This window comes from Ictidomys tridecemlineatus, chromosome 11, assembly GCF_052094955.1.
Source record: "Ictidomys tridecemlineatus isolate mIctTri1 chromosome 11, mIctTri1.hap1, whole genome shotgun sequence".
NCBI lineage: Eukaryota > Metazoa > Chordata > Mammalia > Rodentia > Sciuridae > Ictidomys > Ictidomys tridecemlineatus.
The window spans coordinates 112562967-112587227 of record NC_135487.1 but is presented as its reverse complement, the minus strand read 5'-3'; the positions used below and the strand labels follow the sequence as shown (position 1 = coordinate 112587227).

General features: G+C 40.2%; 1 protein-coding gene across 2 annotated transcripts; it reads right to left on the bottom strand.

Annotated features, from left to right (window-relative positions):
* Window positions 1-1461: 1461 nt before the first annotated feature.
* Window positions 1462-21869, bottom strand: LOC144368303 (uncharacterized). 2 transcript variants are annotated; one of them, XM_078027116.1, is made up of 9 exons: window positions 20789-21869; window positions 14763-14969; window positions 13951-13999; window positions 12945-13111; window positions 11514-11600; window positions 5063-6389; window positions 3927-4065; window positions 3521-3638; window positions 1462-1941 (listed from the first exon to the last, which is right to left on the bottom strand). In XM_078027116.1, the coding sequence occupies exons 1-6, from the start codon at window positions 20994-20996 to the stop codon at window positions 6058-6060; spliced, it is 1050 nt and encodes a 349-aa protein (XP_077883242.1). In that variant the 5' UTR covers window positions 20997-21869; the 3' UTR covers window positions 1462-1941; window positions 3521-3638; window positions 3927-4065; window positions 5063-6057. The 2 variants fall into 2 exon arrangements, with proteins under 2 accessions (XP_077883242.1, XP_077883241.1); XM_078027115.1 differs by having other exon boundaries at window positions 11514-11624; window positions 20789-21864.
* Window positions 21870-24261: the final 2392 nt, after the last annotated feature.

Below are 24261 nucleotides of genomic sequence, written 5' to 3'. Positions count from 1 at the left end.
TGAGCTGCTCTAGCAAATTAACCAAAACTAAGGAGGGGATTAGGAACCCCAATTTATAACCTACCATCTATACATGTAATAGATTTATGAAATGTTTATATGATAAAATATAAATACACACACACACACACACACACCACAGCCTATGCTTGCTTTTGGAATCCAAAGTGGAGCACAGCCTCATAAGAATCACCCTCAAACTGTGGGATCTAACCCTATTCTCTAAGAAGTGTCAGCATAGAATTGAATTACAGGGATTCCCAGAGAGGATCCACTAGAGAACTGACTGACTGTTAGAGGATCAAATATCCACACACATTTTGGTGAAAAAAAGTCATTCTGCATTAAGTATAAGAAAAGAGAAAATGTACTTTTTTTCTATAATTTAGGGATGTTGGTCTGTAAAAATAGAGCTTCTGCCTCTGCCAACTCAGATCTTAGGGACCAGCCATGAAAATAGTAACATAAATAAACATCAACAGTGAAATGTGCCAGTTGGTGATTTCTCATTTTGACACATGGTGAAAAGAACAGTTGGAGTCTTGGCCAGTTCATATTTCCCTTTTACATAGGTTTGAAATGCTTTCTAGGGTAGTGAAAATTGCCTTGGGTAACACAGTTTTCCTACACAATAATTTGTTACCATTTTCTCCAACATCTTGCAATTTTGTTGGCATTATATGAAACTTATTTAAGAGATTAGTAATAACATGCTTTACCTCATGCTTCTATTTTATGCACCTCTTTTAAAAATTTGCTATCAAGTCCACAGTTATATTATTAGTAATTTTATAATAAGATCTTACTTTGTATTTTTCATTATGTACTACTATTGTGAAATCCGCTGTACTTTTGTGAAGAATCTGTACTTTCTCTTTTTACTCTGGTTATGGAACAATTTAAAATGATAAATTTCCATTGGGGTATGCCTGTGTGTGTTTGTGTGTGTGTGTATGTGTGTGTGTGTACACATATGTATGTGTGATTTAAACTTTTCTTTAATGCTTTATATGTCTTTGTATCTGAAGACAAGCCAGGACATTTTTCTTATGTTTATGTTATTTTTTCTTATCTGTGCTCGCCCAATGTGTCATTTTATTTTTTGTTCTAGAAGTCAGATTGGGATTCATTTTCCTTAGCTTCCCTTTTATTCTTCTTTATCTTCTTGTTATAGATGCTGTCACCCCTGGTGCTCTATTTAGAGACAGACTTCAGCTTGGTCTCTCAGTGTGCTAATTCATTGTTTTTGCATTAGAAATAAAAGCTACTCTAACCTTGGAGAAGAAAACTAAGGTGAAAAATTTCTGGTCTTGAATTTCTACATTGGCAATGTTTTCTTATATTTGAGATAAAAAGGACAAATTATTAATGTAAAAAAGAGTTAAATTAAACATTATTTGAATCTTAAATTTCTGCTGTTTGAAATTTTCCATCAAGAAAAAGAAAATGATAAGCCACATATAATATTTACAATTTTAATAGTATTCAGGTATCTGACAAGATTTATGGTCATTGGAAATCTTCAAATTTGGATAATAGTAAGACAAGCAACTTAAGGAAGGATCAAATATTTCAACAGATACTACACAAAGAAAGGAATGTAAACATCAATGAACACAAGAAAATTTGCTCAAGAGCACAAGTCATCAGGAAAACAAAAATGAAGACCAACTCACATCCATTATAATGTCTAAAATTAAAATGACAATGCCAAGTGTTGGCAGGGATTTAGAAAAACTGCAGCTCCATCCTCTGTTGTTGAGAGGGATACATGTTACTATCACTTTTAAAAACAGTTTGTTGGCTGCTTATGAAGATGAGCATACACTAATCATGTGACCTGTCAATGCAGGGACCTGTGGTGGCTTTGCTTCTTTTGGGGCTCCTGGAAGGCAAGGGTCTCAATGCTGGAGCACACAGAAGGACCCTTAACGATTTCACCTGCAAGTAAACAAAAGAATTCTGTTCAGATGGAACTGTTAGACCCCACTTATGATGCCCAGACACTGGAATTAGGGCAAAGCATGCAGGAAGGCATTAACATGGTGAGAGGTAGTAAAAAGAATGAGTCAAGGGGATGCACTGGGTCTGGAGGAGATTCCAGGTTCCAGCTTAGAGGATAAGCTTCCCTGTGCACCCAAATCCCTGGTGCCCCAGCCATAGCCCTACTGCATGTCATAAGGTCAGATCCTACTACTGTCCTTTTATTACCCAGTTCATACTACATGTTATGTGGTCTGAAGAAAAATAAAGGCCTTGTCATATTCCAGGAAAAGAAGGATGAACCATGAAACACGCACATGTAGAAACAGCCTGTACTGAAGAGGACATATTGGGGCAAGTTCCCCTGTTAAGTGTGTGTCTCATTTTTCATAAGGAGAAGTCAAATTGGCAGGGACCTCAGAGATGATAGAAGTCTAGGTCCACCTTTAACAGATGGAGGGTAGTAGCTCACAGAGGCAAAGGGGCCAGCCAATGGCATACAACCAGTTAACATTTAGCCTGGAGTTAGAGACCAGAAATTTGGAACAAAAGAGGGTGGCCTGCACACTGGAGGGAGCCAGTAGGAAATGGAGGCTGTGGGTTAACTTGGCAGGGATAGGAAGAGGCTGTACAGAGCCAATCCTCTAAGTGTTGTGTTAAGAGGCTCAGGAAAGAAAGCAATCCTCAGAGAAGAACCAAAGGGAATTAGAAAACAAGAGCTAGTTAATATACATCCCATGCTTGATCACACTATGGGTGTCAAGGCTCTCAGGGTACAACTTAGGAACATTCCTAGAATGCTCAACTGCTCTGATGTTTACCCTCTAAGTTTAAAGGTTTAATTTCTCTTATTTAAAACAATCAGTAACACATCAAGTTTCTCTTAATAGGATTTCTAGGGAATTATTAGCACAGCATTTAAGTGAATGTAAAGAATATCTGCTATATATATATATTTTAAAACTTTTCCCTTAACGAGTTTTTTTTCTTTTATTTTTTTTTATTGGTTGTTCAAAACATTACAAAGCTCATGACATATCATCTTTCATACATCTTTTTTTCATTATCAGTTTTTTCTTTTATATCCAGGAGACCAAATGGATCTTCCTTTATGTTTTCTAAAGATAATGAGGTGTTAAAATAAAATTCTGTTCTTAACCTAATTTTGTGCACTAAAGTCAATTTATAAGGTTATGCCTTATTTGGTTTTTCATAAAGTAGTTCAGGAAAGTCCAGAATGCACATATGGCCTCAAGATCTCTTGGTAGACAACTAATTCACAGAGAGACTTTGAAAGTTTCTTCCCTCAGGGACCAACTGAACTGCATTTCTCTGCCTCCTTGCTTGACTGACATCAAGGAGAGAAAATTGGGCTAAAGGGGAGAGATGGTGAGGAGAGGAGAATAATAACAGGGAAGAAAGCTGAGCGGGCAGAAGCGTGAAGGGATGGAATCTTAAGAGGAGGCTATCCAGGAGCTAAGACCTGTGTGGTGAACCTGATATCTCCTAGAAGGTAAAGGAGGTCAGGGTCACTTACAGAGCTGATGTCAGATGGTGATGTATTTGAAGCAGGCTCTGTGACTGTGTAAGATGCAATCGTTGCTTTCGCTCCAAGTTAGTCCTTGCCTTCTTCAAAACATCATGTGTCCTGGTCACTGAAAGAAGAAAAGAGCCCCAGAAAGAAGAAATTTCCAACTGGGCCCTATTTGCTGGGCATGCATTTTCTTCTCACCCCTCAATCATGGCCTCTTGCTGACCCCTTTGTCCCCCCCTCCTTCTGCAACCATAATTGCTCATGTCACAGGAGGGTTGGGCCCAGTGCATCAGACTCTCCCTTCCCAACATTCCCAGTGCCTCTGTGGTCACTGTTTATCTGCAGCACAAGTGGGACATCTGCAAGACCAGCCCTTTCCTCTGCTGCTCCACAGCTCAGGGGCACCTACGCTGGCTGACAATGAACTGCTCCATGTTCTCCTTCTGCTGGTTAGCAGTCTTCAGACGTTCAGCTGTGCTCTCAAGGAGCTTCTCCTGTTTGGATACTTGGGCTCGCAGATCCAGGAGCTCCCTTTCCATTGATTCATCCTGGGGAAGAAGGACAAGCTCTCAGACAACAGTTTGGAGACCGAATGTATGCAGTCCTTCGTGGTTCCTACCAATCAGAAGCAGAACTCTATAATCTTCTCAGCAGACTGAGTTCCCTTCATTATAACTTCTCAATCCCTCAGTTCAGAACAGTTGAGAAAAAGACCACAGGTAGGAATGTTGAGAACCTGAAAGCCCCCAATCAAGGATCAAGGAGACTGTGACTCCAGACCCACAGCAACTCCCAACTGTGAACAAGACCTCCAAATCAGTCCTTGAAGTAGTTTTGTCTCACCCTTCTCCCATCCATGCAGGACTTGGAATTTCAGAGATACTATGTCTGGGACACAGGGCTGCCTGATGACAGTGTTCACATTTCAAAATGTCTGTATGAACCTGAAGATGCTAAAGTGCTTCCTTGTAATTAGCATAGTTTTTTTCCCCAAACATACCAGTTACATCAATATGGAAATAAAAACTAGTGTGGGGATCCAGAGACTAGCCCACCCAAAGCAGGACAATTCTTTAGGGGCTCTACCTTTTCCCCAGATTGGAACACAGATAAAAGGTGTGTTGGGATTCTAGGAGCATGACTGAAAGAAGCTGCAGGATCACAGTGACTTCCTTTGATCTTTTGACCAAGAAGCCCTGAGGAATGGAGAAGCTTCAAAGGCCCCTGAATTTTAGTTCAAACTCCAGATTTATTGGAAGCAGATATTTATAGATTACCAGGGCATCTATGTCTGTACTTCTCCATTTCCTTTTCTTCTCTTTGAATTATTATCTTGGGGTTTGGGGTGTGAGGACAAAGTAAGGTAATCAGAGCTTCAATGAAAACATCCACCAGGGGTCTCCCTCCAGGATGCTACATTAAGATCCAGCACATTCTAACAACCTATGTAGCTCCTGACCCTCAGAAAGCCCTGGAACTGAGAATACAGAATCTCATGGGGCAGAAGAGCAGGGCTTATACCAGAAGACAACACTGGCCTCTTACCACTTCGCCAGGCAGCCCAGGGCCGTGGAAGCTTGGTAAAGCTGCTCTCCAGAACATGGTCAGGAGTGAGGCTGACTCATCTAGGGTGTGCTGCAGGGCATGAGCACTGCTTCTTAGCTCATGGAAACATTTGCTGCCTGGTGCCTGTGGAAAGGTGGGAGGGAGCCATGGACATCACTGAAGTTGAGACATCTCAGGGTTCACGACATTGCAGCCCTGCACAAGACTCAAGCTTCCTTTGTTGATGAGGCACAAAGCATGGGCTGCTTGAACCTGGAAACCCTGGCTCATCCCTTTGAGGTCCCAGGACTGAAGTGTGGCTCCTTTTACCTGGAATGACTCCTCACCTGGACACCCTATATAAGGCTGTCACAGCTCATTCCCATGTCATGTCCTCTACAGACCTTTTACCTTCCTCGCATACAATAAAAGACCCCTCTGCACCAGTGAACTCGAGGCACAAGAGGTGACTTCTCACATTGGGCCTGTGGCCCATTAGTTGGTTTATGAATAGGGGTATGTATCTTGCCCTGAAGTGGGGGTTACCTGGATGCAAGGCTCTGTCTATACATCCATGGGTCTCTGGTGGCTCAGACAGCACAGCCATTGGCACTTGTTGTCTCTCAACAGAGATGTACTCTGAGAAGCATTTGCAGATTGCCTCCTCCCATTTCCAGGTTCTTACTCTTTCCACACACAAGGCCTTTATGGATGCAAATCCCTTAGTACCTGTCCATCTGATTGATTTTAATCCACAGGGGTCAGCATGAGTATAATAGATAATGAGCCATGAGACCGTGCTGATTTCAACATCATATGGGCATCAACTCTTAACAAATACTTTACTGAGGATGGTGGCAACACTGCACAGACATCTCTGTGGCTCTGAGGCAGAATATCTAGTTGGTTTCCTATACCACAGAGTAGAACATAGAATGAATCAGGAGATAGGGAAACAAGGGCTTGGCTAGAATAATTGGAAGATGCTTTCTCTGTCATTGGGAGATGCAGGCCACAAAAATAAATAGGGGAGAAGAAACTAGAATTAAGGATGAAGGGCACAAAGAAAGAGTGAAGGCAGGAGCTGCAGGTGTGACTACCTCTGAGTCCTGAGCTTCAAGGCCCAGGAAGTTGCATGTGGGTGTCAGGAGAGACTGGATCTGTTCAACCAGCTGTTTCCCCTCCGCAATCTGCTCTCTGAGAGCAGTATAGTCATCAATGTGGCCTATGATGTGGCGGCCATGCTTGTTGGCGAAGGAGCCATCCTTAGTATCACCCTCTAGCTTCAGAGAGTTCTTCATTCCTGAAGCATCATTTGAATCCAGCTCTGAAAAAGAAAACCACAATAATAAAGATCTGCTGTTATTCATGATAATATCCTAGGTTCTCACCATTGCAGAGACAGTGAAAGAGCCCAGGCTCAAGAAAGGCAGCCTTCAGAAATGCAGGGTGGATCAAGCCCCTAGACACCTTTTGGTTTCTTTAGTTTTATAATCTTTCTTACATGATTACATGATGATAAACTTTCAGAAAAAAATTTTGATTTCATTGACAAGTGGGCTATTCAGGGAAATATTATAAACATGAAAGTTTTCTGTATAGAAAAGGCACAGACAATTGAATAAGAATGTGTACAGGGCAATGACCCAAACAGAGCAATAGGACAACTGTGGCAAGAAGAAGAATGAGAAGAAAGGCAGCCACAGAAGACTCAAGGAACATGGATGATGCTTTCTCTGTCAGGAAAAAGGATGTCGCACACAGAAAATTTCATAATGATTTTCTTATCTATATTTCTTTTTTAAAATTAGAACTGTGTAGTTATACATAGTAGTGGGTTCATTCGGACAAAATCATACACACATGCAATTTGACTTCAGTTCATGATTGCCCCCTTCCCTCTCTTTTTTTTCTCCCATTCCCCCTAACATTTCCCAAATCTCTTTCATCTACTAGACTTCGTTTTTGTTCATCTATTAATTTATATTTGATTGCTTCTTTCTACCTATGCATAAAGGTGGAGTCCCTGTGGTATATTTATATGTCCACATAACAACTTTTTAAGAATTCATTCTGGGGCTGGGGTTGTGGCTTAGTCAAGAAAACTTGCCTCAAATGCCTGAGTCCCTTTGATCAACCCTAAGCACCAGGTTAAAAAAATATATAAATATATTGTGTTCATCTATAAAACAACAAAACAATCATCTGCATTGACTCCCCTTACCATCTCTGCACTCTGCCTCTCAATCTTCTCCATTACTGCTCTTTCCTTTATCTGTATGATATCCTATCCTGCCCTCCCCATTTCCTTTGTTTTACTCTAGTTTCTGCATGAGAGTAAGCATTCAACTTTGAGTTTTTGTGTTTGGCTTATTTCACGAAGCATGATATTCTCATTGCTATCCATTTACCTGAAATGTCATTATTTCATTTTCTTTTATGCCTTTGAAGAACCCCAATGTGTGTATGTGTGTGTTTACACACATATCATATATATGCGTCAGAATTATAAAATTTATTTATCTATTAAGATGATTCCATAATTTAGCTATTCTGAAATGTGCTGCTATAAACATTGAGGTAGCTATCATTGTAGTATGCTGATTTTAGAAGTTTTGGCAAAATACCAAGGAGTGGGCAGATCCTCATACGATGTTTACATCTCTAGTTTTTTGATGAATCTCTATAGTGGTTTCTGGACTTGTACTAGTCTGCAGTCCCATTAACAATATACAAGTTTACATTTTCCCCACAACCTTGCCTGCATTTTTTTAATGTATATTCTTGAACATTGCAATTCTGGAGTCAGATAAAATTTTAGCATTGTTTTCATTTGCTTTCCCTAATTGCTAGTGATATTGAACCTTTTCTCATCTATTTGGCTATTTGTAATTTTTTTTGGTTACGAAGTTTCTATTTCATTTTTTCTATTACCCATTTATTGATTGGGTTATTTGGGATATTTTTGTATGAAGTGCTTTGAGTTACTTATATATTTGGGGTATTAATCCCTTATCAGATGAGTAGCTGGCCAAGATATTTTTCCCATTCTGTAGGCTCTCTCTTCACACTCTTCTTTCTTTCCTTTGCTGGGAAGAAGTTTTGTAGTTTGATGGCGTCCCACTTATTTATTTATTCATAGTTTCAGTTCATGTACTTTTGAGGAAGCTGGTGCCAACAATTATATGTAGAATGGTGGTACTACATTCTTTTCTAACAGTTGTAAAGTTTCTGGTCTAATTCCTAAGTGTTTGATCCATTTTTATTTGAGTTTTGTGCAGGGTGAGAAATAAGGTTTTAGTGTTATTTTTCTACATAGTTATTATCCTGCTGTCCCAGAACCATTTATTAAAAAGGCTCATTTCTCCAATGTATATTTTTGCACCTTTGTTAAGTACCAGTGGGCTCTAAGTATTGGATTTGACTCTGTCTTCTACTCTGTCCTATTGGTCTTTGGGTCTATTTTTGTGACGATATCATGCTGTTTTGTTACTAGAGCTCTGCAGCATTACTTATTGTCTGGTGTTTTGTATTTAACAGTGGTACCAATAATAAAAAACAAACTGAAATAGAAAACTACTTCAAGAATTAGATAGTAGGAGACAACTATGTAGGCTAATATATTAACATCCCAACTTGAAGTGGTGGGAATTACAATATATATATATATATTTAGGAATACAGTATTTTTCTTTTGGCAGAGCTATTTTTGTTTAATACTTTTACTTTATTTATTTTTACGTGGTGCTGAGGATCCAATCAGTGCCTCACACATGCTAGGCAAGTGCTCCGCCACTGAGCTACAACCCCAAATCTAGGAATACAGTATTTTTATTGAAAATTCTTTTTAAAAATATTATTATTTTTACATAATAGCATATTTTGGCATATTATACATACATAGAATAAGTATAAATTGTTGAAAATAGGATCCCCCATTATTGTGGTTGTACATGACGAAGAACTTCATTGTTTGTATATTCATACATGAAGATAGGAAAGATGTGTCTTATTCATTTTCCTGTCTTTCCTATTACATGTTCCCCCCTTCTCTTCATTCCCCTTTGTCTAGTCCAATGAACCTCTAATCTTTCACTCTCTAGTTGTGAGTTAGCATCCACATTCTGCCTTTGGGTTTTGGGACTGCCTTATTTCACAAAGCATGATAGTCTCCAGTTCCATCCATGTACTGGTGAATCATATAATTTCATTCTTCCTTATGGCTGAGTAGTATTCCATTTTGTATGTGTACCAAATTCTTTATCTATTCATCTGATGTGGGGCACCTATGTTGATTCCATAGCTTGACTATTATGAATTGAGCTGATATTAAATATTGAAGTGGTATGTCACTGCAGTGTGCTGATTTTAAGTTGTTTGGGTATAAAGTGAGTGGGATAATGGGGTCAAATAGCGGTTCCATTCCAAGTTTTGTGTAAAAGCTCCACACTGCTTTCCAGAATGGTTGCACCAATTTGCAATTCCACCAGCAATGTATTAAGTGAATCTCTTTCCCCACATCCTTGTCATCATTTACTGTTGCTTTTATTTTTAATATTTACCATTCTGAGTGGGGTGAGTAAATTCTCAGTGTAGTTTTGATTTACATTTCTCTAATTGTTAAGATTTTAAATACTGCAACCTCTAAATCAAACAAGTTCAGGCAGCTTCTCTGATTTCAGGCTTTTCTGTACTCAATCTGTGTTTCTCTGTGTTCTCCCCTCCCTTTGTGGGGAATCCTTGCTGCTTTCGGTACCCATGTGGCAGGTGAGTTGGCATCTACATATTCTTATTCTTTCTTTTTGTACTCAAATTTCTGATTCCCTAGTCCAACTGAATGTACACTATTATATTTTGTGAAATTACTTTTTTATCAACCTCAGTAAGTGTCTATATTCCTGCTGCTGTGCTCATGAGACAATGTAATGCAGCTTTCCACTATCTCACCATCTTCTGGTCTTGCAATACAGCTTTTTATCCAGGATGATTGCTCATCAATTTTAACACTTTTCAGGTTGATGCCATCCCATTTGTGGATGTTTCATTTTATTTCTTGAACTTTAGGAGTCTACTTAAGGAATTCAGTTCCTGAGCCTCAATGTTAGAGTGTTAGGCCTACATGTTCTTCTGGTAGATGCAGGGTTTCTGGTCTACTTTTAAGAGAGAGGGGCTAAATTTCATTTGACTACATATGGATTTCCAGTTTTTCCAGCCCCATTTGTTGAAGAGGCTATCCTCAGCACACTATAGTGATATAATCACATCAATGTTTTTAGCAGCACAAGTCACAATAGGTAAGATATGGAGTCAACCTAGGTTTTGATACACACACACACACACACACACACACACACACACACACACACACATACATGTATTACTCAGCCATAAAGAAGAATAACTTTATGATATTTGCCAGTATATGGATGAATGTGGAGACTACTATGCTAAGTAAATTAAGTCAGTCTCCCCAAATACAAATATCAAATGTTTTCTCTGACATTTGGAAGTTAATCTACACTAATGAGGGAAGAGGGGAAGAATACAAGTTCTAGGTATTAGACAAAGGGAAATGAAGGAAAAAGAGTACCGTAAGGAAAGGAAATGAATGGTAAGAAAAAGAATGAAGCTGACATAATTTTGCTATGTACATATAGGTACACAATGCAGAGAATGTCACCTTTATGTACATCAAAAGCCTTGGGTCCTAATTAGATTAATATATATTCCATGCTTCTATATGATCTCAAAATGGGCTCTACTCTCATGAATAACTAAAAAGAAGTAATAAAAAACATAATAAAAAATGACACTTTAATTTGCATGTCTAAATTAACAATCCAGGGGGCTGGGTTTGTGGCTCAGTGGTAGAGCACTTGCCTCGAATGTACAAAACCCTGGGTTTGATCCTCAGCACCACATAAAAATAAATAAGTGAAATAGATGCATTATGTCCAACTACAACTAAAAAATAAATATTAAAAAAAGATAACAACCCAGGTTTGAGTTAGACTTGTTCCCTATGAAAACCCCCAGAGAGAGATCCATGTGCTAGTAACTTAGGAAAAACTCATTCCCAGCAGAAAGAGGTAATGAAGTCAAGGAAGTCAGGCACAGAAGGCAAAAAAAGTGTAGAAAGTATAGAATTTAAGAGAAGGTAGCATGTGTCTGAAAGATGCTCTTCATAGGGTTGGGACTGGGCTTCCCTGCGACAGTTATCAAGAATATTAGGAGAGCAGGCATGAGAACAGAGCAGATTTCAGAATGTAAACAGGGAATGTAGATGGAAGGGCAGGTCAGGGCTACAAGGCCATGGGAAATACAGATAAGACCAAATAGAGGCTCCATCTCCTGTTGGAGACAAGCACAGGTGCAGAGAAATCACTGCAGAAGGAGGAGCTACAATCTTACAGAGTTAAAAGGAGTCAAGTGCATCCCAGAGCCAATATACCTGAAGCCTGAAGGCCAGGGAATCTGCATGCTAGTTTCCTCTTGCTCATCAGAATTTTTCTTGTAATTATCTTCTCTTTGCTGACACCTGTGGCATCATTGAGGACATGCTCTGTAAGTATGTGCAAATAAGACAGGATTTGTAAAATCCAATAACACTCAGATATATTTGAAAACACTAGAAAATCAGAGTGGAGGTAGGTTGTGCTTTGGGGAAGGAAGAGATAATAAAAATCAAGCAAAATCAAAGGAGAAACACATTATTAAAGAAAGGAAAACTCATCCTAAGGAATTTGAAAATATGCATAATAATGATACACTGCATGTATACCCATTATATATGATAAAGCACATATATAAACAATGTGTAATACACACAAGAGGGATCTATTTATCTGATGGATAACTGCTCCTTTGGGCTCTTGACTCCACCTGTGCATGGGAAACTTGCATTTATGATATGTATGGGCTCACATGTCCACTCAAAGGCCCTTGGGCCTTCTCTGAGGAAGTTGAAAGAAGAAGAGGGTTCAGTAACAATCCCAATTCTCCCTTTGCTAACCACTCCTGAAAAACCCATTTCTTATGTCCCTGCCAATTGACCCAACCTAGCAACCCAGGCACAGTGACAGAAATCATGTGTCCAATGGACATGTCATCTTTTGTACATGTGCCTAGGTATTCTTGGGTGGGTGGTGCCCATGCAAAAGTTCCTAAAATAAAGTAATCCAATTGACAAAGAGGGCTTTGAAGTAACAACGACTTCATGTTTTGTATCCAAATAAAATTAATCTTAGTCACTATTTCTGGAGAGAACATTCTACAGAGACACCAGGGCATGGGACAAAAAAAGGAATTTATTGATCTTGATCCACAGGCAGAAAAGATCATGAATAGAAATGGTGGACATCATATTTTTCTTTGGGGGGGGGCAGCAGGGATTTAACTCAGGGGACTTGATCACTGAGCTACATCCCAGCCCTAATTTGTGTTTAATTCACAAATTGGGTTTCACTGAGTTTCTTAGCACCCCGCTGTTGCTGAGGCTGGCTTTGAATTCATTATTCTCCCGACTCAGCCTCCTAAGCCCCTGGGATTATAGGCCTGAGCCCCCATGCCAAGCACAGTGGACATACTTTAAAGACAGAATCAGAGTCTCTGAAGTGCTCATGATGTGCTCCCTCTTAATTGCAACCTACATGCAAATATATGGCTGACATAGCAAAGGCAACAATGAAATAAACCTGACCAGGCCGTGGGAAAACAGCAAAGCTTAAGATCCACCTGACCTCTGTACCTACTCTGAAACAAGATGGGTCTCCTGCCTCTGCCTGCATATATCTCAGCCTACACAGCAGAGTTGAGTGCAGAGAATTTTTGCTTTCACAGAGAGACAAGTTCGATTCATCTGAATTATGATAGGAGTACTCACTGGCTTCATCCACAGCAGAACTGACTGTAGGCTCAGCTGATGGGAAGACAGAGTTTCTGACAAGTTCTTGTGTGTTAGATGAATTAGGATGATCCGAGGGTAGAAAATAAGTTTTCCCCAGCAAAAGGTCATCCTCTTTCTTCTCCTGCAGCTCACCATTGGGAATGCTGAGACAAGGAAGAATAACAGATAAAATTAAGATGGTTTAGAAGCTACAGCCTCCTAGCTGGTTCTGATTTAAAGATGAAGGGTGGAGTCCCCAAACACATTCCACCCCTCAAAAGTGATCCATAAAATAATTTTCAACTCATGGACATAGTTCTGGTGCCATGGTATGAGCGAGAGAGGGAGAGCCACCAGTGTCCAGTGTACTGGCCAGATAACAAGCTGATGAGAAAGGAGGCTCAACTTCATCTATAAAGTACAACTACAGAAGGATCATACAATGAGAAGCAAAGCTGTAGTTGAACCTAGGGCATGACTGATACTGACACTTGCATATAGATGGCCAGCAAATACAGCCTGGTACATGATAGAGTGCCCAATGAATATGTGCCTTCTAGAACTTTTTCTATCCTTTTTTTTGACATAATACATTTTTTTGGAGGGGGGGAAAGGGGTAGAAAGGGAGCGTATTTCTGTTTTTCTTGCTATGACATACCTGTCTGCGATTATCAGGCCATAGTATAGAAAGATAGTATGCCTCTAATTCTAGTTATTCAACTTAAAATAAACAAGTGATTTTGTTAAAAGGAAGAAATGCCCAAGACTGACTGTGCAGTTCTTCTCAGTCACGCCCACTGTACCAGCACCAGGAAGATAAAAGATAACCTTGCTAAAGGGCTCCATCACACTGGGCTTAGTCAACATCACCCCTGCCAACAGTAGTCTTTTTTACATTTGGTCATCAAATGTGTCTACTTTTGACCTCATGGTCTATTCTTTCAGGTTATCCTTAACCCCTTATTTTGCCCTTTCTTACAATCTCCACATTATTTGTTGTTACCTGGAATTCAGTGAATTTTGGTCTTTTTCATCATCATTCTCATGGTTTTCTACAATCAATTCAAAAACATCCAGGAGTCATTACATAGTGCTATTTCACCCATTTCAACACAGAGCCCATGTGGGTTCTTCAGTCACCTTGGCTAGACAGGAAAAAGAATCTGCAGGAAATCTTGAAAGTTATTACAATTCAGATCAGGAATGAGCAGAAAAAAGGGTCATGGAAAATGGAGTGGGCTAAGGGGTGAAGACAAAATGACTCCAGACCTGTTTGGGTCTGTCACCTACAGCCCAAATAAGGTTCAGTTGTCATAATCTTTCCCATCAGTTTTCACAATTTTTCTTTGTGTGTTGACTTAGTCCTGTTTGCCAAGGAGGGTCCAAGAAGGAGCCATGTGCCAGTGACGTATGAAGGCCATGTTCCCAGAAGAAAGAGGCAGCAGAGTCAGGGAAGCAGGGTAGATCAAAAGCCTAGACAGTGTGTGATTATAGGGAAGGTGGCATGTGTCTGAAAGATGCTTTTCATGGGATTAGGACCCCCAATTAAGCTGGGCTTTCCTGTGTCAGTTATAGGGAATATCAGGACAGCAGATGTAGGAACAGAGCAGATTTCTGAATGCAAACAGGATGTGGAGATGGAACGGCCTCTCAGGGTGGGAGACCATAAAATAGAGACATAAGACCAGACAGTCTCCATCTGCTGTTGGAAAAAACCAATGGTGAAGAGAAATCACAGCAGAAGGAGCTATATCCTCATAGAGAGCTAAAATAGGTAAGTGCATCCCAGAGCCACAGAAGCCATCACCACTCTACCCGAAGCTTGAAGTCCTGGGAATCTGCATGCCATTCTCCACTTGCAGAAGAGTTGTTTTCTTTTCATGATCTTCTGTTTCATGACACTCATGGTATCAGTGAGGACATGCAGCTCACATCCAGGTGTTTTGACATCCAAGCCTCCAAGGGCATCACCCTCAAGCTTGGGAGGGTTCTGCAGTTCAATGCAAGTATCCAAATTCAGTTCTGAAAATAAAACAGGAACTATTATCCTGTGACACAACTATTGACCCCGAAGAGTCACCTAATCAAGAAAGCAGCCTTGCACAAGAAAGTCTAAGGATTGATGTGTAGCTTATAGAGACTGATACTTTCAGGGCTGGGGTTGTAGCTTGGAGTTAGAGTACTTGCCTCAAATGCATGAGGCCCTGGGTTCTATCCTCAGTACCACATAAAAATAAAGACATTGAGACTGATACTTTCATTTTGTTGATGATTCTGGCATATCCATTATGATAAACTTGACAGGAGGCAAGTGTGCTTCCAATTCTTGAAAATATTCAAGAAATATGGAAGTTATAGACACCTATTTTATTTTTACTGAATTGGTACTATGGAAATTATTTTAACTAATAAACCATGAAAGAGATGAAAGCACCTAAGATATGCACTTGGTAAAGGCCAGCCCAGGACCTGAGAGTGTATTTAACCCTAGACCCCAGGATCCAGCTCACATCACTATGTCAGAGAATCACAGCTTTAAGTCTGACTGAGAGAACATGGAGAGGCCCACCATCTCTGCCACCCACAATATTCTGACAATGAACATGTGGATCAGAGCTTACCAATTCCCTTTCCTTTCCTATCTAGGAAGAGCATCCACTATATTCCAGGGTCAGTGTTGGTTACACAGCTATAGATAGCAGAGGAAAGGCTCAGCCTGGCTCCACCATCACCACAGATTAACTGGTGATCCAACATTGTCCCCTGACAACTACTCATTTGGGCATTTACATCCAGGTGTGCATCTAAGGCTTGCATCTCTGATACACTGGGGCTCACATGCCCACTCAAAGGCCATTGGAGGCAGGCCTTCTTAGTGACACCTAAAAGGAGAAGAGGGTAACTATCCCAGTTCTTTCTTTCGTTAGTACCCCCATCCAGAATGCCCATTTCTTATGTCCCGGTCTATTTGGGAAACCAGCTTGTATCTCAGGTACAGTGACAGAGATCATGAGTGTGATGGATATGTCACCTTTGGTTTCTGTGCCTGGATGCTAAGAAGGCCAGAATCAATAAATGAGATGGCAAACTGCAAAGCGTCTTCAGAGTAAAGGAAACAATAATGTGATGAGAGAGCCTACAGAATGGGAAAAGATTTTTACCATATGCACCTCAGACAAGAGCATTCAATCCTCAGGATGTATTAAGAACTCAAAAAACTAAAAACCCAAAAGAAAAAAAAAAGACATTAAATAACCCAATAAATAAATGGGCAAAGCACTGAACATGCACCTCACAGCCGAAAAAATACTAATGGCCAAAAGATACAAGAACAACTCTTTATCATCTCTAGCAATTAGAGAAATGCAAATTAAAACTACACAGAGATTCCATCTCACTTGAATTAGAATGGCAATTATAAAGAACTCAAGTAAAAATAAATGTTGGTGGGGAATGGGGTGAGAAAGGTACTCTCATACATTTTGGGTAGGACTGAAAATCAGAGCAGCCACTATGGAAAGCACTATGAGGATTCCTTAGAAAACTTGGAATGAAACCACCATTTGACATCATCAACAGATGAATGGATAAAGAAAATATAATGTATATAGAGAATGGAATATTACTCAGCCATAAAGAAAAATAAAACAATGGCATTTGCAGGAAATGGATGGAACTGGAGATATCATGCTAAGTGAAATAAGCCAATCCCAAACACCAAAGGCTATATGTTCTGACTTCTAGATGCTAACCGGAAACAAGGGAGGTTGGGGAAGGGAATAATAGAAATCTACTGTATTGGACAAAGGAAAATAAAAGGATGGGAGGAGAGGGAGAAACAGGAAAGACAATAGAATTAACTGGACTTCACTAGCCTTGTATTTGAGTACATAACCAGGGTAAATTCACATCATAAACAAAAAGAGCGGCATCATCCACAGGATAAGTTATACTCTACTAATGTGTAATTTGCAAAATACATTCTACTGTCATATGTTACTGAACAAGAACAACCACAACAAAGGCAGGTGTCCAGAAAAGAGTGTCCCTGAAGAAAAATCATCCACTTAAGATGGCTTTGAAGAAAAAAATGAGTTCAAGGCTATTTTCCCAGGATTATTAAACTCCATCACTGTTTGTAGAGAGGACATTCTATTGAGACTCAATGAAGTGACTGAAATAAAAAGAGTTAATGATCTCTCTTCCCAGGGAGGAAAGATCATGGAAAGAATCTAGGATACCATGGAGAGGGGTGTCCAGTGGTTGTATAACATTCCTAGTTATGGGACCCTCTCTGCCTATGACTCCTTGTGGCCTATGTACCACCTACAATCCATACACATATACAGTCTGTTGCCACCTGGAGGCTGTTAGCAGCTATAAGAAATGCAGCAGAGGAGCTGGCTCCTTATTATAAATCAATTGTATGAAACTGTGAAGAGATATCGGGTCCATAATCCTTATATTTTCCACATACTACAGAGGCAAATTGGACATTCCTCCTGATATAATTGAGTTCTATGTCCCTAGGGAAATGAATAGATGTCCTTAGAAATTGAGCTGACTGGAGGTTTCCAGCAGCCTCATGTCTATCCAGGTCAGACTCAGGAAGAACTGGGTACAATAGGGCCTGCTGCCCACTACTGTGTTCTCCACACACTCTCCTTGAAAATCCCTCATTCTCACCATGATCTGCGTCAGTTTTCTCAAAATTTCTTCAATCTGACTGTTTGGCTCCATCACCCTGAGAGCACACCTCATCATACTCTCATCACTGGTGTCTAGATTCTTCTACTCTCCTCCTCACTACCTTCTCTTCTTGTGAACTTCCCCAAAGATCAACTGTCTCATCAGGTTAACGTTTGTTAAGATACAGCTGCACAGTGTTACCCATGCTGGCCTCATGCTCCTGGCCATGAAAGAACCTCCTGCTGGGACCACTGAGCCCAGCCTCACTAACTTCTAACTCAATGTCCTGCTCTTACCATGTTCCCACTCTGCTTGGGAAAACTGCATTCCTACATCCCCCTGAATAATTCCAACTCCCTATCCTGCATTTGAAGTCCTCATTCCTGGCCCCACAAGGTTATCCAACATCACATCCCAACACTCCTATACACCATCCTTCCTTGTCAGGCTGTCTCCTCCCTGACTCTCAATCTGCTTCACTGTTTTCCAGCATTCATGTCTTTGTCTACAGGTGCTGCTCCCTGCCTGTATTGTACTGTGTGTCCCCAAGTCTCAGTTCATCCATTATTAATCATCTGTCATTGAAGACACTCAGTAACATGCATGAGAGATCCTCTTGACCTGAAGGAGAAAATATCTTAAACCAATATACCTGTTTGTGAAAGCAATGGTGAAACAGAGAAAAAAAGGAGATTAGACACTGAAGGATTGAAAATGGCCACTGACACAAGAATCTCTTCATGGACTCTTGGCAACGTGGACAGTTTCTTCACAAAGGTCTTGTACAGCATGCTTTCTACCAGCCACTCTGTCGTTACATAATTTTGGTGGGAAGGAGAACTCCTTTTATATGTCCAACCCCTGAAATCCTGGCCCATTCCTTTTCATGAAAACCTATTTAGTATCATTATATCAAATCAAATTTCCTCCCCTTCAATCTACTTCTTTCAGTTCCTTGAGGCTGGATCCCTCAATCATTGGGTACAATATTTATTTCCACTGTGTCTAAACCTCCAGCCCCTCCTACATATAGTATCTATTATGAAAAGTGGCCAAATCTGTGAAGTCCCATGGGAAAGTCTCACCTTCCCTCAAGGATATTACATTTAAACTACCTTGAACTCAGACTGAAGGGCTTTGGGGTAGTTTGGTCTCAAAGTGGCTGTAATTCAATGTAGACTCACTCTCTCTACCACTTCCGTGAATGACTACAGAGCTACTACTACCCTCTAGGTCATCTGCAATAAATATTTTAAATTGGGTTAGAATTTTGTCCTGTTTTCGGTTACCTGCTTTTATCAGGGAGGAACCTTGCTGACATTTTTCAAGGCTCACAGTAGAAGATCCTCTGCAACTATTGGAGCCATTTATCAAACTCTAAAAGTATTGTTGCATGCCATTAGTGGGCAAGATGCAAAAGTCCTCAACAAAATATCAAGTTGTCGCTTAGTTATATTCATGTTGTTTCTGCAGGGCTTTCTATGTACACAGAGGATAGGTCCGAGCAGAGAGGTCAGCACCACTACTGTAGTTACAGCTGTGTCCTGTTCACAATATACACTTTAGGGTCAGTGAACCCACACAGGATGAATATTAGTACAATTAGAATGCTCTTTTTCTTCATTTCAGATTCATGTATAAAGGTGAATGTGTCCATCTCTATTTGGAGGGAATGGATGAGGCACTGGCTCATCCCAGGGATAAAGTATACTGATTAATAGCTCAAAAACCCATGTGAGAGGCCTTATGAATTCTTTGTTCCAGAGAAGCAATGTCTGTTTCTCTTTGAAATTGTCTCAAAAACATTTGTAACATACAGAATTAGAAATGGGTGAACACCCAACCCAGCCTCCTCTTTGAAAGATCAGGCTGCACAGCAGTAAAAATATGTTGGCTGAGGAGTCAGGCAGACATGGGCCCTGTGTTCCCACCACACACTAGTGGAGATTGGGGGGCAGTGATCATGCTGAATCTCAGTGTCCTCAGCACTACTGTAGAGAAACCACCAACTGTGAATAGTGTCTCTTGAGGATTTAATGGAGTAGTCTGTATACAGAGATCCCTTGGCAGTGGTTACAGGTCACACATGTATTTTATTTCTGTTTCTGAAATGTTGTGACACTGAGATTAAACTTTTGCATCACTGCACCTCAGTGGAAATGGGAAACAGAAAAAGATGGTCACACCTGAAAAGGCACTGACTAAAGCAAGGGTTGGAAAATAAATTTAGTCAGTTAATTTTACTATAAAACATTCTGATACAGTGAGACATCAGACTTCTGCTCTTCCTAAAAACTGATTTAATGAGTAAAGACTCCCAAGAATTTCAAAAGTTTATCTGAGGAAAAGTTGAACTCTACCTTGAGTGAGAGGCAAGAATATATTTTTTTCTCTACATACTCTATAAAGGTTCTACCACTCATGGCTCTTGTTCAACAAGAGTGACATTCCTGGGAATTGTGGAGAGAAATGCTCTCTGCTGACTGAATAACTGGGTCAGTTCCCCAACATGTACACTGGCCATTGACAATTTACATGAGAACATAACTCTCAGATGGAACAGATGATTCAACATGTAATCTATGGAGGAAAGAATCATTTGTGCTCCTTTGGGTTGAAAACTACAGCAATGTATGGTGAAACAGAAACAGGAATGATTAATCGAACGATAGCCTTCTCAGAGGAAGTTGAGAAAGTGCGTCAACACTCAAGAACCATAAAAGACCTCCACAATGATTTTTGAATATTCTATCTCATGAAAAGAAGAGAGGAAATCATAAGAAAATAAATGCAATTTCCAAGGACACTGCAGAAGGAATGATTTAACCCCTTTAAAGACTGAGGTCTGACCAATCCCTCCTGGAAAAAGTTGTAGTGATGTCTGTGAGATGCTTCTAATCCCCTCCTCCTAACTCCAGTCTACCTGCAACTATGGCTGGCACATTGCAGACCAGGATTAAAAAAAAACTGACCTAGCAGGAAAAATAACAAAGCTTCAGATCCACCTGACCTCTACACCTGCTGAGAAACAAAATGGTCTCCTGGCTCTTCAGGCATATGTCTCAGCCTAGATAGTGGAGTTGAGTGCAGAGAATTTGTGATTTACCAGGGAGACAAGTTGCATTCATCTGAATTAGGATAAGAGTACTCACTGGTTCCATCCACAGTAGAGCTGACTTTACACTCATGTGATGGGAACACAGAGCTTATGACAAGTTCTTGTGTGTCACATGAATTAGGATGACCAGAGTACTGAAAATATTTTTCATCCAGCTGGAGGTCATTCTCTTCCTCTTCCTGAAATTCACTGTTGATACTGCTGAGACAGCTGAGGCAGGGAAGAACAAAAGATGAAATCATGGTGATTTAGAAGTTACAGTCTCCCAGCTGGTCCCGATTCAAAGCTGAAGGGTGGAGTCCAAAACAGGTGCCTCCCTTCAAAAATGATCCAGAAAACCATTTTCATCTCAAGGACATAGTTTAGGTGCCACGGTATGAGAGAGACCAAGGGCCACCAGTGCTCAGTGTAGTGATAACAAGATAACAAGCTAATGAGGAAGGAGGCTTAACTCACCTATAAGACACAGTCACAGAAGGATCACACAATGAGAAGCATAGCAGGGGCCAACCTTGTGCATAAAGCATGGTGAATTTTAGACACAAGTGTCTGATCAATAGTCTCCTGAATTCAAGAGTCTCAGAGACATTTTGCCTTCTTTGCACATCCATATTATTTCATGATATTATTTTTATTCTATCTATTTTTCTTGCTATGCAATACCTGTTGATGAGCTCAGGCTAACAGTACAGAAATGATTTTTGAGTCTCATCCTGAGTTTGACATTTACAAAGGGAACATATGATTTATTTAAGATCTAGAAGTGCCCAAGGCTGCTCAGTTATTCTTGAGAAGACTTACTCTTACAATACTATAAAGAAGACAAAGAATTTTGCTAATGGGTTCCATCATCTTGGGTTGAATCAACAACTTCACTGCAATCAGCACTCCTACTGTGCCTTTAAGAAACTTTGACTACATTTGACCTCATGCTCTGTACTTTTAGGATTCCTGCACCCCTTTTATTTTATCCATTTTTTTCTTGCCCCTGGTCATTCATTGTTACCTGAAATAAAGTGACTCTTCTTTATCATTGTCCTCATTGTCATGGTGTTCTGTAAACATATTCAGAAATGCAGAGGTCATTAAATAACTCCCCTTCACTCATTCCAATACAGACACCTCCCTCAGAAGAAGACATAATTTATGTATATATAATTCAGGGAGCAACTAAGGGACTTAACCTGGGAGAACTCACATGTTGAGTTTAAAGAAATGGTCTGAAATGCTATGCTGATCCATCATGCACAACGTCTCTGACTGGGGGGATCATTATGGAATGCTCTTCATGTAATTGGACAAAGTCAAAATGCATTTTGGTCTCCTGATCCCTGGATACTCATCCAGGTTCTTCTGGATTTCACTAACTGCAGCTTCCTTCCTTCCACAAAGCTCATTCCAACACTTAGTGGCTCTGGGCCCCCTCACAATTCTCAAATAGAACCAGTTTCATTCTCTATGAAGAGGATTAAAAGCCCTGAGCCTCATTTTTCTCAATACTAGGGATTTTTTTTTTTTTTAAAGATCGCAAAGTTAACTTTGGCAGTGTACTAGAAGGAAATTCCTCTTTCAGAACTGTTCTGGTATAAATATTACTACCACCTGATTCTAGCATTTTAATGGAAGCAAAATTAACCATTTCAATGTTCTCTCTCTTTTATGTTTTTGGTACCTGCGATTGAACTTAGCGGCACATGACCACTGCACTACATCCCCAGGCCTATTTTGTATTTTATTTAGTGATGGGTCTGAGTTGTTTACTGCCTTGCTTTTTCCTGAGGCTGGCTTTTTAAATTTTTAAAATTTTCTTTTTAGTTTTAGGTAGACACACAATACCTTTATTTTTTATTTTTTTATGGTGCCGAGAGTTGAACTCAGTGCCTCATGCATGCTAGGTGACTGTCCTACCACTTGAGCCACATCACATGCCCTCTGAGTTGGCTTTAAACTCAAGATCCTCCTGCCTCAACCTCCTGAGCAGCTGGGATTATAGGCTTGTGCTTGTAATCAAAGAATTAAACATGAGCAAGAACACTTAGGAGAGATCAGTTGTCCTAGGTTGTAAGAATAAGGTCATGCAGAGCCCTGATATGCACACACATAAATGGTACCTGTGAGTAGGTTACAGTCTCTACAACTTCCCTGATCTTGTTAGTTCTAGGTTTACCATCCTGAATTTGTCACTGGACCCTCAGAAGTATAATTAATAGAAGTGCATTTGTGTTTTAATGGGGTAGTCATGAGCTGCAGCTAGACAAAGGGAAACTTCATGCTCACCCAAGAGATCAGCACTGAAGCAGGTGGGCTGGTGGATATCTGATGATTCAGAGTGACTGGGGCAAGTGTTACAGCCCTCATTCAATACGTCCTGCAGGATTTCTTTCTCCTCCTGTGGGGCTTGTCTCAGACTGGAGGGATAAAGAGTACAATTAAACGAGAGGATTAAATATGAGTCCCAGTTAGTCTAAATAGAGGCCTAAGGGAGTGGTCACAGAAGGGCAAGAGGGTACTCCTTTCAAAGAGAAAGAAAATGATCCTCCTAGGATGTGGGCAGGGTGCACATGTCTTTATGACAGGAGATAGGAAGAGGGGCTCAATCTACTGACTAGAAAAGAGCTGAGGACAGACACTCCACTCTCCCTGTGTGATACAACCATGAGCCACAGCATACACAGAAAATGGACTTTATGTGTGTGTTTGTGCGCACATTTGTATATGTGTGTGTGTGTGTGTGTGTGTGTATTCCCCCCACCCAAGGCTATGACATGCCAGACAAAAAGTCTTATCAACCAGAAAGAAATCCGATATATATCTCATACTCAATGGACCCATATAAGACAGGAGATGTAGATTCCGTGAGGTAAAAAAAAAAAAAAAAATTTAGTTAGTTTGATTACTTCTAGTTGGATACAGACAGGAACCACAAGAAAAGAAAAACACCTCCTTAAAAGATGGACTTCTTCCATGGTTGAGGAATGCAGTCATACCAGCAGCTTGTGTTTGCCTTTGCATGTGAATAGTGTGGACTCTTTGTACCTCTTGGTTTGCTCATCTGGGGACCCTCCTCATATTTAACCCATCCTCTTCCAGGCTCTTAACACTCAGTGTTACCTGGGAGCCAGTAATCCCTGTTCTTTTCCACTCTCCTCCTCTGCACCACTCCCTGAAATCAAATTCAGAAATGTACAGTCAGTCAATGAGTAGTTTCTACATCACTCACTACAAACACAGGGGAAGCCTGAACTCAATGGAGAATCATTAGTCCCAGACCTTTACCAACACGGCTGTTATATGTCTGTGGAACTGATATGGTACAGACTGGATTCTAATATAAGAGATTTGAGCTATTCTTGAGGATGAAAAGGCATTTTCATGTCTCCAGTAGACATCAGTAACTGGGAATTAACCTATGCCCACCCTACACTTCCCCGTAAACTAGAAGTTGCTATAGTCTTTGTGTTTCATTATTCTATTGTTAGTAAACTGAAGGCAAAATAACAATATCTT

Excerpts from the sequence above, each read along its gene's own strand:
- LOC144368303 (XM_078027115.1), bottom strand. The coding sequence starts at position 20,996 with ATGATTTCATCTTTTGTTCTTCCCTGCCTCAGCTGTCTCAGCAGTATC. Across the intron at positions 13,112-13,950 it reads CAAAATTCACTGAATTCCAG|CATTCCCAATGGTGAGCTGC; the intron begins GTAACAACAAAT and ends TCCTTGTCTCAG. Across the intron at positions 11,625-12,944 it reads TTCTGCTGTGGATGAAGCCA|AGCATGTCCTCAATGATGCC; the intron begins GTGAGTACTCCT and ends ACATACTTACAG.